The 17,436-nt window shown below is 35.8% G+C and overlaps 1 protein-coding gene across 5 annotated transcripts in view; it reads left to right on the top strand.

Moving 5' to 3' along the window:
• The window catches only part of ADGRL3 (adhesion G protein-coupled receptor L3), an 872,689-nt gene that overhangs the window by 591,534 nt on the left and 263,719 nt on the right, over positions 1 to 17,436 (top strand). For all 5 annotated transcript variants that reach the window (XM_060012458.1, XM_060012453.1, XM_060012455.1 and 2 more), the window contains one exon: positions 7,286 to 7,366. In XM_060012458.1, coding sequence (XP_059868441.1) covers positions 7,286 to 7,366 — 81 coding nt within the window. The remainder of the gene's footprint in view (positions 1 to 7,285; positions 7,367 to 17,436) is intronic.

The raw sequence follows: 17,436 nt of genomic DNA, 5'->3' as shown, positions 1-17,436 counted from the left end.
GCACCCTTAAATCTTCTACATCTTTGGCATACCTAACACTGGATAGATAGTTCACACATTTTCATTTCAGAATGTGAGCAGCTCTTTCTTTGTTTTCGTTTTTTTGGCCAGGTCATTTTTTTCCTTCTACTCTTGCAATGTGGATGAACTGTACAACTTCTGACCCAAACCCTATGCTTTACTTTTCTGTGTTCATTTGGGGAGATTATTCCCTTCCCAGATCTCACAGTTGTCTTAATATTAATTATTTCAGGTCTCGTCAATCCTGATTAACTAGACTATCACCTTAAAATGAACAAACAAGCAAACAAGCAAAAAACCCTGAAAAACATCTCTGTGATAGTGGAACCCTCATACATTCCTAATGAAAAGTAAAATGGTATATAGCTCCTTTGGAAATCAGACTGACATTTCCACAAAAGTTTATACATGGAGTTTACTATACGACCCAACAATTCCACTTCTAGGTATGTGTATTCAAGAAAAATGCAACATATGTCCACACAAAAACTTTTAAATGAAGGTTCATAGCAGAATTATTCATAATAGTCAAAAAGTGGAAATTATCCCCAAAGTCCATTAGCTGATTAATGGATACAATAAATATGGTATGTTTTTACAATGGAATATTATTTGGCAGCATAAAGGAATTAAGTACTGATTCATGCTAGGAATTAAGTACTGATTCATGCTACCATATGGAGCCTTGAAAAATTAAATTGAATGAAGGAAACTGATCACAGAAGACTATATATTTGTATGATTCCAATTACGTGAAATGTCCAGAACAGGTAAATCTATAGAGGTGGAAAGGGGATGAATGGTTGCCCAGGACTAGGGTGGGTTGGGAGGAAATGGGGAGTGACTGCTGAGAGGCTTCAAATTTCTTTTTATGGTGATGAAAGTAGTCTCAATTGATTGTGGTAGTGGTCGCACAAATCTATAAATGTACTAAAAACATTGAATTGTATATTTGAAATGGGTGAATTGTATGATATATAAATTATATAAGTATATATGTCATATAAATGTACACATATATACAAGTATGTATGTACATACATGTATATATAAATGCATATATATGACATCTTCATGCAAATGTATCATTTACCTACACTAAAAATTGAATAAAATCTAATTCATAAGCTACCCACCCATTACCCTGTTGCCATTATTCTTCTAGACTCCTAAGCCATGAACCAAGAAGCATTTTTTCCTCCCACTTTTTAATTCTTTGTAATTCTTTTATGAAATCTGTCATTAAGCAATGCTTATTCCTTTGATAATTACTTTGTAGGGACTTAAAGATAAAATGACATGTGAATAGCAACACCAGGAAACTCTGTCACCTAAAATTCATGTCCTATAAATTCAATCTTTAAAATTTAAATTCTGCAGCACAAAATAATTAAATACAAGGGTATATAGATGAATCTTAACCTGGGAATACACTTCTTACAAGAAACAAAGATCACAGGGCATCACCAAAATATTATTATCAGTGTGTCTAGCTCTAAGGAGCTAGTAAGGTAGACTCAATAACGAATAATTACAACAATAAAGGTCAAAAAAGTTAAATGAAAGGCATCAAGAAAATTTAGAGATTTTATTCAAAATGGGGAAAATAGAATACTTACACAATGAAATATTCTTATAACCAAAATATAGAAAACTTCAAAAATAATTTATTCCTATTTATTAAAAAGCAATTCAAACAAAAAGCAGTCCATTTAAAATACATGAAGACAAACTATTTAAAATATTTATTCTCCAAATTGGTTTATAGAATTAATGTAATTCTAATAAAATCTCAATATGATTTTTTACTTTAAAATTTAGAAAAAAATGCAATAAAATTCAGAAAGAAAAATAAGCAGATATGTATCTTTTTTAATTTGGAAAAGTAAGGACAAAAATAAAAGGAGCACATCACATATTTTGATATACAAAGCTGTGGTTATGAGGACCAGGTGAGACTAGTATAAGACAGTCAAATATGGTGGAAAATGTGTCATATTTTTAAAACATGTGTTTGTCATGCTTTTTACCTCCCTATGCTCTTTTTGAGCTGATTGCATTTTTTTGCTGAATATTATTCACCATAAAGTCCAAGAGAAATTTTTATGAACGTTATTTATGGTTTTAACTGGAGTTTATTATTATTACTATTATTTTGCATTAATTCTTAATATTCTCTCTTAATATTTAATTTTTGTCATTTTAATTACAATGAGTCTTGGCGTGATCCTCTTTCAGTTGATCCTGTCTGGGAGTCTCTGTGCTTCCTGTACATGGATGTCTGTTTCATTTCCCAGATTAGGGAAGTTTTCAGCTACCATTTCTTCAAATATTTTCTCTGTCCCTTTCTCTCTCTCTTCTCCTTCTGAGAATCCTGTGATGAGAATGTTAGTACACTTGAAGTTGTCTCAGAGACCTCTTAAAATGACTTCATTTCTTTCTATTTTTTCAGTTCAGCTTTGGTGATTTCCATTACTATAACTTACAGCTCACTGACTGTTCTTCTGTATCATCTAATCTGTTGATTCCTTACAGTGCATTTTTTATTTAAGTTATTGTATTCTTCAGGTCTGTTTAGTTCTTCTTTCTATCTTCTAACTGTTTGTTCATCCATTCTTCTCTTGAGTTCTTTGATCATCTTTATGGTCATTACCTTAAAATAAACACTTTATCAGGTAGATTGCCTATCTCTACTTCACTTAGTTCTTCTTCTGAGGTTTTATCTTATTCCTTCCATTGCAACATGTTCCTCTGTTGCCTCATTTTGCCTAATTTTCTGTTTTTATTTCTATGTATTTTGTAGGTTGGTTACATTTCCCAACATTGGGAAGTGGCCTTTTGTAGGAGGCATCCTGTGCATCCCAGCAGCAAACTTCCCTCTGGTCACCAGAACTATATACTCTAGGGGTGTCCCCTTTGTGGGCTGCATGGATCCTTCTGTTATGGAGGACTGACTGTGGTGGGTGGTCTGGTAGGTGTGGCTGGCCCCTGGTCCAGTTGGTTGCCAGACCCTGCGGAAGCTGGCAGCTGCTGGTTGGCAGGGCTGGGTCGTGAGGCTGCTCACTGCAGAATGCCACAGGGTCCTGGGGCTAATACTGACCCACTGGTGGCAGAGCCAGATTCTGGGGTGGGTGGTTCAGGGCTGGGGTTCACAGATCTACTATCAGCCTGCTGGTAGGTGGGCCGGTTCCTGACATGGCTGGCTATGGGTTCTGGGGTGACCCAAATCTGGTGTCAGGCTGGTGTTGGGCTGGATCCTGGGCCACTGGCTGAGGAGCCCAAGGTGTCACAAAGCTTGTGTTGGGGGGACTTCCCTCGTGGTGCAGTGATTAAGAATCCACCTGCCAATGCAGGGGACTTAAGTTCAAGCCCTTGTCCGGGAAGATCCCACATGCCGTGGAGCAACTAAGCCTGTGTGCCACAACTACTGAACCTGTGCTCTAGAGCCTGTGAGCCACAACTACTGAGCCCACATGCCACAACTACTGAAGCCTGTGTGCCTAGAGCCCGTGCTCCACAACAAAGAGAAGCCTCCGCAATGAGAAGCCCATGCACTGCGACAAAGAGTAGCCCCTGCTCACCATAACTAGAGAAAGCCTATGCACAGCAATGAAGACCCAAAGCAGCCCAAAATAAATTAATTAATTAATTAATTTTTAAAAAGCTGGTGCTGGTGGGCAGGGCCAGGGCCCAAGTGATCTTAAGGCTGGTGCTGGCCTTTTGGTGGGTTGGCTGGGTTCTGACAAAGCAGGCTGCAGGGCTTTGGTGGTCCTGGGGCTGGTATCTACCTGCTGATGGGCAGGGCTGGGACCCAGGGTCTCTGGCTGCAGAGACCTGGGGGTCCCAGGTCTAGTGTCTGTGCAGTAGTATGTAGGCCCAGATCCTGGGCCCTCTGGTGGACAGGGCCATGTCCTGAGATGGCTGTGGGCTCAGGGGGTCTTAAGGCAGCCTCACCCAGTTAGTTACTTGTCCTTATGCATCCTAGTACTGGTGCAAACAAGCTGGTGGGCAGACCAGGTCCCAGTGCTAATAGGCTAGAGGGAAGATTCCAAAATGGCATTTACCAGTACCAGTGTTCGCGTGGAAGAATGAACTCCCCAAAATGGCTGCCACCAGTGTCTTTATCTCCACGGTGAGCTTCAGTTGCCTTCTGCCTCTTCTTGAGGCTCTCCAAGATCAACTGGTGGGTCTGACCCAGGCTTCTTTCAACTTACTGCTTCTGCCTTGGGTCCTGGAGCATGTGAGATTTTGTGTATGTCCTTTAAGAGTGGAGTCTCTATTTCCCACAGCCCTCTGGCTCTCTGGACACTAAGCCCCACTGGCCTTCAAAACTAACTGTTCTGGGGATTTGTCTTCCTGGTACAAGACCCCCCCCGGCTGGGGAGCTTAATGTGGGGCTCAGACCTCTCACTCTTTGTAGACAACCTCTGCAATTGTAATTATCATCCCCCTTGTGGGTCATCCATCCAAGGGTACAGCTCTTGACTATATCGTGATTCCACCTACTCCTACCCATCTCGTTGTGGTTCCTTCTTTATATCTTTAGTTGTAGAAGATCTTTTCTTCTGGTTTCCACTCTTTGTCATCAATAGTTGCTCTGAAAATAGTTGTGATTTTGGTGTGCCTATAGGAGGAGGTGAGCTCAAGGTCTTCCTACTCTCCTAACTTGGCCAAATTCCTTTTTTTAGTAATTCTTTATGAGGGGGGTGGGACATTGAGAGACAATGAATTTTTTTTCAAACTATGCACAGCATCTCCCCATGTTTCCATATGCCCTTCCTGATGATGATAGATTACTACCCTGAGAATTGTTGCCTTAGATTTCTTATCTATTAGTTATCCTTTGTTAGAAGTATTGCCTACTAGAATGTGTTTTTTTTTTTACCTTTTATGTGTTTTTGTGGAGATAAATGTGTGAATACCACTGATCTAAAGTGTGGCAGGAATCTTTTTAAGACTTTGATTAATTTAATCAATCAACAGCAACCTCCATAATTTCTAGTTTTTATTCTGTAGATCAGAAATTTCATTTACCAGATTGAGATCCATTACTGCATTTCTCATCTTTCCCTAAGGCTTAGAGTCCCAGTCAATGTCTACCACTGTGACTTTCCCTGCCATACTGCATCCTGCAGTTTGCTAGATTTCTCCTTGGAGAGAGAATGGAAATTGTGGCAAACCAGGTTCAGAATTTGACCATCAATAATCCCCATTCCATTCCACTGCTCTTTGATATCCCCATTTTCCCTTAGGGATATACACACTGTAAACTTGTACTGCCTAAAGTACCTGTGTTGAGTACTGTTGAGGTTACATGCTTATCCCAAGAACAAAGGCAAATGTGGCATTTAAAGGGACTGTTTACTTCATTATAAATGTAGAGGTAACAGTCCCAAAAGCAGTTACTTGTCAGAGTTTAATCACTAAAATCTATACACATTATTTTCAGGTTTAATATACCTTCTTTGAGAAAAATATTATGATATAGATGAAAACACTTGAAATTTGAAGTCAAAATATGACTGGCCTTGCTTTTTACTATCTGCATGTTAGTTACTTAATCTCCTTTGCTTGTATCTTTGATTTAAAAATGTGTGTGTACTAATGTATTACCTACCTTTAAATCCTTATAGTGATATTGGTTGCATAAAAGGAGATGATGTATGTATGACTGCGTAGTGGTTATTATTATATGTAGTAAAAGCCATGTTCCTTGGTTTGACATGAAATCAATACTATTTTATATGCTGATGTTATTTTGAACCAATATAAAATGAAAGATTCTTATTTTCATTTACATGATCAATAAAGTTTCAAACCAATTCATTTGTAATGACACAAGACCTTAAAAATAAAAATGTTTTTGCAACCAACTATGCAACAGAGGTAAACATCAGGTGTTTTTATAATTAAGATAATCTGAAGTTTTTAATAAGCTATATTACACATGGACTGCTAGCAGTGCACAATCGCTGTCATTTCTTTTATAATAGTGCTTTTAGTATTCCACTGAAACATGACCAGTGAAAGCATAATATTCTTAGTTACCATTATGAGGAGCTCTGTGTATTACAGCCTCTCCACTGTGTCTGCTGTTAGCTAGAAAAATGCTGGGAGCAATAGCAGCTACTATCAACAGGGAGCCATATTAATTATTTGAAATGTGCCTCATAAGAGAAATCAGCAGAGTTTATTACAAGTCGAATATTACTTGAAACAGGAAGGTTACTCTAATTGTTATCATAATCTATGTATCATTAACTTTCCTTGTTTAGGAAAAGAGATTAACAACCCTGTAGATTGCTATAGTAAATGTATAAAATATAACTGCATATTCCCATTATAGAAAGAAAGCTGTGGGTTCTGTACTTTTACCCAAACCTTCTTTATATAAAGTAGCTTTAGAAATTGAACTCTGTAATTATGCTTTCTTGCCTTAAAATCCTAATTGCTTACTGGATTATCAGTATACAAGCTATAGCTACTTTGAGCATTAGAAAACTCTTTTGTTTTTAAGCTAGCAATTTTTTTCAGTCAGCGTCTAGTCCTTCAAATCAACTTTAACTCATGAGACAGAAAATGTATTACAGATATGCATGTGAACTAGCAGCACGCTTTACAAGAAACAGAGAATGAAGCCATCTACCTGCTTTTTTATATTGTGGTTAGTTATTATTTTTTCATCAAGTACAATAAGCAAGTAGGAGTAGTTTTCTACTCAAATAATTAGTAAAAAGTTTAAAAGTAATCATAAAAATAAGGTATAAATTAATTAGGGTTGTAAAGTTATCTAAGTAAGTGCTATTCAAAGTGTTATCTGACATAGATGCCAGTCTGCAGACCATTTCTTACTGATCTGCAGTGAAATAAATGCAAAAAATAAGAGTAAATGTTTAGAAACACTTAAAGCAAATTGATAGGGTACTTAGTGTCTGTTTAACAATGAAAAATGGGGACTTGCATTTTATGTCTTTAGTTTTTGCATTTCATTTTTCTTGTCAATCATTTTTATTGTATTTTTTAAAGTGTCACTCAACAATAAACTTGTGATTTAACAACAACAACAAAGTAGATGGCTTAAGAAGGACTGATTTAATTGCTTGATGTTTGGGTGACACATAATGATTCTGTGTTTGGATAGATCTGTCTGCACTCTGTAATGGTTAGTAATTCAGTGTGAAGAGAGATGTATGACATCATAAAACCAAAAAAAATGTAAGAAGACATAATTATAATATCTTAACATTTATTTTTGGGTCCACAGGACAGGCACATCATGGACAGGTACCGTACATCTCTCCACCAATTCACCTTGACTCTGAGCTAGAAAGACCCCCTGTTAGAGGTGAGTTGTATTCTTTTTTTTTAGTTTAAAGGAAAAGAAATTTATTCATTCTTTGTTGAAGACAATTAATTAAATTAAAGATAACTGTAAATATGTATCTTACAATGCAGTGCCTATTTAAAAAACAGGAGGAAAACGGTGTGTAAGGAACGTAATAACAGAAAGAGTAAGTCTTATTTATAATAAGATGTGAATATTGTTTTGAGAAATGTTTGTAAACCAAATAAGAAATGAGGATCCATAGTGGAAGACTAGTTGAAAACAAACCTAGATTTAGAGATTACCAGATAACCGTTACTTTTGTTTATTGGAAATTTCTTCTTCTACTATCCTTTTTTATTTTAAAATAAGTTAAGATGTCTTAATCTAAGTCATATTGACAGATTTATTTCCTTGCAAAGTGATATCTTATATTTTATTATTCCTTTTGAAAGTCATTTTATTATTAATATGATAATTTAGTTTTAAAGTATATAAATTAAAATTATATATTTAAATTGATGTCATCTGTTTAAAGATTTTTAAAAATAACTAATCATACAAAATAGAAGTTAAAAGTAACATTTATCTCATAATCTAAATACAGAATTTATCTTTCTACTTTTAAAAATTAATGATTTTTAAATGTTTTATAATGTTCAAACTAATGTAATAATAGACAAACTTTTAATTTTATAAATACCAAATATCCTATGCTTAATTTTTCAGTTTAAAGTAATATGGTATATTTTCTTTTTTTTTTTCAAAGGGGAACATAGCTTTATTTTTATTTTATTAACATCTTTATTGGAGTATAATTGCTTTACAATGGTGTGTTAGTTTCTGCTGTATAACAGAGTGAATCAGCTATACATACACACATATCTCCATATCTCCTCCCTTCCACCCCTCCCTCCCACTCTCCTCACTTTGTCCCAGTGGCATGGTATATTTTCTTATACTTTCAATAGTATACAACAAAAGTCATTAGATCTGACTTTTATGAACATGTTTTCTATACATGCTATTTCTTCTGCCAGGAGTCTCTTACCTTTTCTTTTCTACCTAGTAAGTTTCTACCAGTGTTGCAATGCTCTGCTTTACCTTCAGTTCCTCTGTTAAGTCTTCCCATGTACTAGGCAGGAGCTAAGTACATGCCTCTGTCCTCCAAATATCCCCTGTGCTTGCCTCAGTTATTATTCCTAAAACACTGCATTTTATTTTTCAGCTTGAATGTCCCTTTTTCCTTCTGTAAGATCCTTGAGGGCAAAGAGTGTCATAATTATTATTTCTCCTCCAGCCACTGGTCTGTGCTTGGCGCACAATAGGAACTCCTAAAATGATTTCTAAGTGACTGAAAGTGAAGGTGACAACCTAAATTGTGAAGGATGTATCCTCATTTTTCAAGAAGAAAACTGAGCAGGGACAGTAAGAGAACCTTACAAAAAAGAAGCAGAATGAACCAGAATATGTTATATGTGAAAGTTGTGCTTTTTTTTTTTTTTTTCGGTACACGGGCCTCTGACTGTTGTGGCCTCTCCCGTTGCGGGGCACAGGCTCCAGACCGCAGGCTCAGCGGCCATGGCTCACGGGCCCAGCCGCTCCGCGGCATGTGGGATCTTCCCGGACCAGGGCACGAACCCGTGTCCCCCGCATCGGCAGGCGGACTCTCAACCGCTGCGCCACCAGGGAAGCCTGAAAGTTGTGATATTTTTAAGGAAATGTTCTTGAGTGCACAGTAAAATGGGAGCAGTTTTAGAGGAGGAGACTGGGAAGATGTAATGAGGGAGATTGTGAAGGATTCTGTGTCTCATGCCAAGGAGTTTGTACTTTATCCTGGAAAAAAATCATCAAATATTTTTAATTTTTACAAAAATTTTCCTAAGTTAGTGGGGTGTTACATCATAACAGAGTCCGTTCTTTTTTTTTTTTTTTTTTTTTGCGGTACGCGGGCCTCTCACTGTTGTGGCCTCTCCCGTTGCGGAGCACAGGCTCCGGATGCGCAGGCTCAGCGGCCATGGCTCACGGGCGCAGCCGCTCCGCGGCATGTGGGATCTTCCAGGACTGGGGCACGAACCCGCGTCCCCTGCATCGGCAGGTGGACTCTCAACCACTGCGCCACCAGGGAAGCCCCAGAATCAGTTCTTGATATGGGAAAAGTATCTCTGAAATCAGTGTAGATGATGAAAGATTGACAGAGGGAAGCCATTCGGTAATCCAGGTAAAAGATGATTGGGAAATTAGTTAGGAGTGTGTTGGTGGCAATGGTAGGGTCCGAGAAGTGTTTTGAAGAGACATGGCATTGGCTGAACTGATACAGGGAAAAGAGCAGAAATGCCTCTAAGGTTTCTATATTGATTAACTACTTGGATGCTTATGACATAATTTCTCATCATGAGGAAGAGATGAATTTTAAATGGATGCCTTGTTTTAGACATGTTAATTCTTAGTAGAATGTTGTTCCCACCAAAGATGGAGACCTATTTATGCAAGTTGGTGACTTTAATATAATTCAATTTTTCAGACATGATCCCAGTATGATTTGGGAAGAATACTATAAAGTCATGGGTGTGACAGTGTAATAATCGACTCCAAAAGTTAGTGGCTTAAACAGGAAACATTTTTATAGTTCACAGAGTTGGTTGAATCGCATATGTGCTGACTTGACTGAGGCTGGATGTTTAGTAGTTAGCAGGCTGGTTGGACTTTCAGGGGAGGAAATTCATTCACATGTTTGGTAGTCACCTTGATGTCATCTGCAGTGATGGCCATATGGCTCTCATCTTCCAGCAGGCTAGCCCCAGCTCATTCCCATTGTGACAGGATTCACTGCAATGAGTAGGAGAGTCCTAAAGTTCAGGTATTGTTTAAGACTCTACTTGTGTCATGTTTGTTATGTCCCATTGGCCAAAGCCAGTCACACAGCCAACCCTAGACTTAAGAAATGGACTCCATCTCTTGATGGAGGAACCACAATCCAAAGGACCATGGAAGGAGAGGAATTTGGGCCATTTCAACCTACTGTAGCTAGGCACATAAAGAGTAAAATAAATTTAGAATGAAGCAAGACAAAAATTGAGTGATAAAATGAAGGAATTTATAGCCAATAAACTTAAACTTGGGAGTTCTAGACCTTTCTTATCTTTAATTTCCTCAACTACCACACAGAAGTTCAGAAATAAGAAATCCTCACAGTGTCTTTGTGAGGATTAAGGATGATACAGAATAGAGTCTGGCATCTGGTAAGCCCTAGATAATATGTGGCTATTACTATTGATGCGAACTTTGGGGTTTGCTGTTGTGACATATGGGAAGAGTCTGGGCCTTGGAGCCAGGCAGACCTGCAGGACCTTAGGCAGCTTCTGTCTATCAACTGTAAAACAAGTTTTTAAGGATGATTAAGTGAAACAGTTAGTGTCAAGTTCCTGGCAAATAACCTGACATAAACTAGACCCTGAAGAGTTAGTAGGCAAGTAGGCATTATTAAGAGCTTCACTTTAAAGCGGCATCATCTTAGTAAAAGTAGTGATGGTATTGACCTGGTGAAGAATGATCTACTAGAATCCAGCAGTGATCTCTGCTTTATATCTATCTCAAATTGTGCTCTCTACCTTAGAAGAATTGTCTTGATAACTTCTAGTTCTCACATAGTTCCTCTACATGCATTGACCCAGAGACCCTCCTAAACTACTGTGATTAATGCAATTGCAGTTATAGTCATTAGCTCATGTGCCATAGTCCCGTAATTTTCAAAAAAAAAAGAACATTTAATTGAATAAATAAAGAGGTTTGTATAAATCACCAAAATAACATTGCAAAAGATCTTGTGCTTTTTTTCTTAAAACTATCTAATATTTTATTTAAAAACAAATATCGGAAATGGTAAGAGTTGGCAATATCATTGCTTTGGAACCACGAAGTATTTCCTTTCAACTTTCAACTCTCACCCCTCATCTGCATTTACTGTTTCTAATTATAGTGTACATTTTTGATATTTAAATTACACAAATGACCTGTACATTATCTATATCTATGTACAGAGAGGGAGTCTTTCATGTATATTATAGGTTTTGATTTGAATTTATACAATAAGATAAATTAGGTTCTTTAAATACTTTGAAATACTGTCTCTAATAATTTTTGTGTGATTATATAGCAATATCCTTTGAACTACCTGAAAAACCACATTAGATATCTATTTTTTCTATTTTTCTACTATAATTTTATACATATTGAGAAAATGAGAGCTATGTCTTGATAGTCCCCTTCCCCCACTGACCTACAGTTCTCTGTATTCTCTTTCTTTCCCTCCCTGTACCAATTTCCACTAGTGTACATGCATGTTCATGTTTTAGGAATTATTGCTTTATATATTAATTCCCTGTGTATTTTACAGACTTGACTATATTTTCATAGGAAAATCATACTTAAGCTTTTTGATATCCATCAAGAGAGCAATACAAAACAATGTTTAAAATGTATTAATATAGCTATCAATATTAGAACAGGGAATTTTTCAGTAGAAAGTATGAATTTTCTGACATACAATTACATATCAGATTGCTTCAGATACTTTGCCATTTTATTCTGTTCTTATCTCAAATATTTTGGATTACTTGGTACCTTTTTTTTTTAACAGTGATTGTGCTTTGAATATTTGAGATAGTGAACTAATTATTGGTAACTTTGGAATTGTTTTTTAACCTCTATTTTAAAAAATAATTATATAATTATTTTTCAAAAAGTATATGTGACATTTTCATTTCTTTTTCATCCCTTTAAGTTCTATATGTAGCTTAGGAATCATTTTGGTTTTGATCCACATGTCACCATACTACCTCCTTTCTATTCTCTTGATTTCTTTCACTTTTGCACTCACTTTTTAGGGAAAAAATATTTTGTGAAATTGATGCACTTGTTTGTCAAAATGTATTTCTTTTTTGGTATTGTGTATTTTAATTGTGACCAACATGCTCTTAGTAACCATATGGAAAATGTAGTAACAAGTTACCAAATAACCTTGAAAAAAATGTTGAAATCTGTATTTCAAAATAGCTGAAGTATTTAATAAATTCAGTGTCACCTACGCCCAATGAGTAAATTTGAGAGATTCTGTTGTTTAATGTGATCATACATGGATTTGGTCACATAATTTATGACTGTGATAACTTTATATGCATTCTTCAACTTATAGATTTTATTACTGAATAGGAGTGTAAATTCCAATAGTTTACTAGTGCATTAATGTCACAATACATTACAAGGTAATTAACCAGAGCTGCCACTATAAATAGAAAAAATAGTCACAACCCTCACTATAAACTACTTAATAAAAATAAGATCCTGAGTCAGCATTCACCATTATAGTAATTTTTCTTCCCATACATCTCATTAATCAGGACTTTAAAAAGAAAATAGTTTCATCTAGAAACACTATTATTTTTAAACCTTTCATTATTAAAACAAGTTTGTTACAATTTGGTACTTAATTTAATGGGATTATTATATATTTCTGTATGCAAATAAGTTCTCTATGCTTTTCAGACATATTTCCCAATTTTGTGTGTTATAACTGAAATGAAAGTCTACTTTGTTATTTTTGTAGCAGATTTGTAAATCAGCACAATGGAATTCTTAGCAGGGCTCATTAGAAGTTGCAGTTCTGAAGGACATGTGTCCTTCAAGGATCCTCTGTCCCTAACCTTTAGTTTGCTTTCTAACTACTCACAAAATACTCTACCCCAAAATCATGTCTGTATTACAGACAGAAGCACTCAATGAAGGTGTTTGGGTGGGAATTTATTTTGGAAGCTGAATTAGAATCCTAAGCAGAGGTGAATTTTGAGACTCAAATATACCAATTGAGGCACACTCTTCAGTTGAAACTCTGTTGTTTTATTTTTGGTTTGCTTTTCTTTCATTGTTTTTCTATACAGTTTGTTGACAGCCTTAGCAGTTAATGATAGAACCCTACCTATGAATTCTTCACAACATCACTAGCAATTCAATTTAGGTAAGTTCCTGTCAATAACCAAGAAAAGACATTAACTTCTGAAAAATGTCCTCCATTTTATTACTAAGGATGATACTTTGAATATTTTGCTACATAAAAGTTTGCCAGTTACCAGATACATTCCGCCTTCTAATATGGTAAACCACTAGTAATAAAGCTGGTGAAAACAGTACTGTATTTATTCTGTATAGTAATGTGTATAGTCTTCCTTTAGGTAGCATCTTATGTTTGATCAGAAGTCTAATACTAAATGCTAATTTATATAGTTGCTAATTGTTGACAGTTACAATTTATACTCTGAAAAAAATCTAAAATATTTGGGCACATTTGGAAAACTGTGTCTATTTTTTTAAACTTTTTTTCTATAATAAAATGAGTAATATAAACATGGTTCCATTGGCAGATAATCAATGAACTAGAATAATGCCAGGCATTAAGTTTCATGTGCAAACATGAATTACATTCAGCACATCCACACACTGACAATGTTTTTTTAAGTTCAGAATAAACAGATGGTCCTGCCTGGTGCATATATATTAAAAATAGGCTATAGCCAAAGATTCAGCATCACAAACTTGAGACGTTAACAAACGATATTATTTAGTGAAATATAAAAGCATTTGATGTTGATTAAAATAAAATAGGAACAAGGCATCTGGCATTCTTATTGAGGAGTCTCCAGGCTTGTCCTTTAAAGTGCTGTGATGGTGTTTTTCTAACTTACCTGGTTAGCAGATATTATATGGTAGAACATAATTTCCTAGCTTTATTCACCCTTAACCCAAGGGAATAAAAATTAAACTTGCATATAACAGAGTACTTTGACCATGTTAAGTAAACACCCTTTTCCTACACTTGCAAATGCCAAGCATTTTTTTGCTGTGTTTAAGTACACTGTGAACACCTACAAGATAGAGGCAGAGAGTATAGCTTGTTATTATTAATGGTAAACACCACTCTCATTCATTAAGTATGCATCTTGTGTCAGACACAGGAAAAAATATTTTATACATACTGCCTCTCTTAGTCTTACAAGGATCCTATCACTTTTTTCATTCAGACTTCTTGGTCATCATCATTCTATTTCTAGTATCAAGCATAGTACTATCATACTATGAAGTAATACTTGAATTTGGGTTGAATTTAATTGAAGTTAAATTCTAAACTTGATGGTAAAATGTACTTTTTATTCAATATTGTTAGGAATAAGTAGGAGGGTTTTGTAAATTGTAACATACTTTCCAAATATAAGTTATTGTTGAAAAGCCAACATTTATCATTTGAAATAATTTAGCACACTCCTGCAGGCCCCTTGTGGAAAATAATTCGTGTGTTGAGAATAATTATTCCAGAGAGTAGTGTGATCTAGTAGTTTATCACGTTAGGTTCGTAGTCAACTTGTCTTGGCATTCTCTCAGTGAGCCTGAATGAGAAGAAGGGAGCTTGTTTGAATTCTCTTTCCCATTGGCTGATGGAATGATAGTCCTAGTATTCGAAGGGTATTCAGTAGAAACTTGATACTGTTGTGATCTGAACATTCTCCTTCAGGTTCACTGTGCCTAAAGGCAAATCCAGTGATAATGATCCTTGACTTGAATATGACGATTCCTCCATTGGAGCTGTTGTTCAAGGCAAGGGAAAGTCTCCGGGATTAAGATATCTCTAAGAAGCTATGACCAGGGTTCAGTTCTCTGAACTTCACAACTCCCCACATCTCCCAGCCACTCCCAGCTTTCTGTGCCCCCTCCTAAGGTTGCTCAATGGCCCAGCTCTCCTAAGACTGCTACCACAGGTTCCAGTACTTACTTCTCTTTGTCTTATTTTGATTTGTCTCATTCAGATCAATGAGAGTAGAGCTGCTTTATCTTGTTGAGGGAGAAAATATTTAGTATTTTCTGAATGTCACAACTTTATGGTGAGGTATTGCTAGTCATTAATAATAATAATAATAAGAGCTAACATTGATTATGCAAATTAACCTTAAGTCCTATGTTCAAACTAAAAATTATCCATATGATCCCCTCTCTCCCAATTCCCAAAGAGAGCCAAACTTACTATTCTTCAGAATATTACAATAGATACCACCTTTTTGAGTTGACATGGTATGAGCACTTAATATTTATACTTAACATTTGTGCCAAGCTCTATTCTAAGCACTTGACATGGATTATTATTTCACTGATTTCCCGAATACCATGAATCAGGTAGTAGTATTATTGCAACTTTGTGAATGAAAAAACTGAGACATAGAGAGTTTTCTTTAACTTCATAAAAGTCAGACAAGTATTAAGTGTTGGAGCCAGGATTCAAACCTAGGCATCTGTAAAATCTGGTATGGAAGGTTTTCATTTATACAAGAGGAACCGTGACTTAATTTCTAAAACTACATACTATAGCAAGTATTTAGTAATGAAACATATTGTCAGCAAGCAATGAGAGATCTGACCATCCATAGTAGAGTATTTTTTAAAAAATTCTCACCATTTCCATTATTCATCTCTAGAACACAATATAAGTAGTTTGAACACTTATGTACTATTTACTACCCAGTGACAAATAAATTTTTTGTGTCTGTTTTTTCTATAAAATAGAATATCTTTGTTCTACTGCCACTCTGTTACTTTTTACTCTTTTCATAAAATGTCTCACTGTTTCCCTCAAAAGAGGTATCTAATACTCTAATACTGTGTTTTTCAGTATTCTCTCCCCAGAATGGTTACTTATGTAATCACCAGAAAATAATTTTTTACCTGTATACTCAAAATAGTTGATTGAATACCAGGAGCAGACAGCAGGCTGATAGTTGTATTAAGTGCCACCACTAGAGCCTGGGATGGGATGAAGAAGGAGTCGGCTTGACCTCCAAATATAGCAGTTACCTGCATCCCTACCTGCTGAATACTCACAGCTATAAGGTTCCAATTATTTGCTGTACCCACACAACACATGCATACACACACACATACACACACACACACACACACACACACACACACACACACACTACTCAGGAGTATCTTCTTTAATATAACAATTCTTACTTGACAATAGGTTTAGAAGATAGGTATGATAAAGATAAAATGTATGATAAATCCTTAAAATGTAAAATATCTTTTACTTTTAGAGTCAGTTGCCTGAGATTAGATAAGATCTCTTTTCTCCAGATTCATCTTTTATACCTGGATGGTAGGGGTTGAGACTATTACAGATACAACCAATGTATCATGAGAAATGAAGAGGGTGAGAATCTTGTTTTCTTAGTTCTAAAAGGCATATTTTTCAGTATAGGAAACATTACTTTGAGTATTATTCATCACATAACACCCCAAACAGCATTGCCTTCACAGTAAGAGACATTTGGCTCCCCCAATGCTAAGAAACACTTTTCTCTTTGTTAGTTATAGCTCTGGGTCCAGCAATTATTTCCAGTTCTTAACAATTCAGCAAAAAACAATTTCCCTAACTGGAGCAGATAGTCCTGTTAAGTTTAGTATCAGAGTCTCCTGGGTGGAAAAACATGGAAGTATGCAGCTTCAACTCTAATCCTCAGATTTCATCCTGATAATCTTAATTTGCTAAGTATTAAGTATTAAGTGTTGGACAAACCCAATAGCCACAGCAACAATCTCTCTCCCAAGATTTTTTAAGTATCAGATACAAAATATGATACTATATGTGAAAGTGCTTCATACCCTATAGAATGCTATACAAATATTGTTTAATATAATTTAGCAGCAATACTTTATTGCTCTAATCTAAAACTCATTATAGCTCATATAGATCAAGGAAATAAGTCCTCAAGGGAGTCTGAATGTTCTTATCCTCCTTAAATCCTATTGGCTTAATTATGATACAGTTTCATATTAAAAATAACCATATTTTTCCTGTGAGTGTCTATACATTTATTTTATTTTTTTTAATTATTAATTAATTTATTTATTTTTGGCTGTGTTGGGTCTTTGTTGCTGCACGCAGACTTTCCCTAGTTGCGGTGAGCGGGGGCTGCCCTTCGCTGCAGTATGCGTGCTTCTCATTGCGGTGGCGTCTCTTGTTGCTGAGCACAGTCTCTAGGCATGCG

Source organism: Delphinus delphis, chromosome 5 (assembly GCF_949987515.2).
Source record: "Delphinus delphis chromosome 5, mDelDel1.2, whole genome shotgun sequence".
NCBI classification, from domain to species: Eukaryota; Metazoa; Chordata; class Mammalia; order Artiodactyla; family Delphinidae; genus Delphinus; species Delphinus delphis.
Note: the sequence above shows the minus strand (reverse complement) of the source record. Positions and strands in the feature narration are given on the sequence as shown.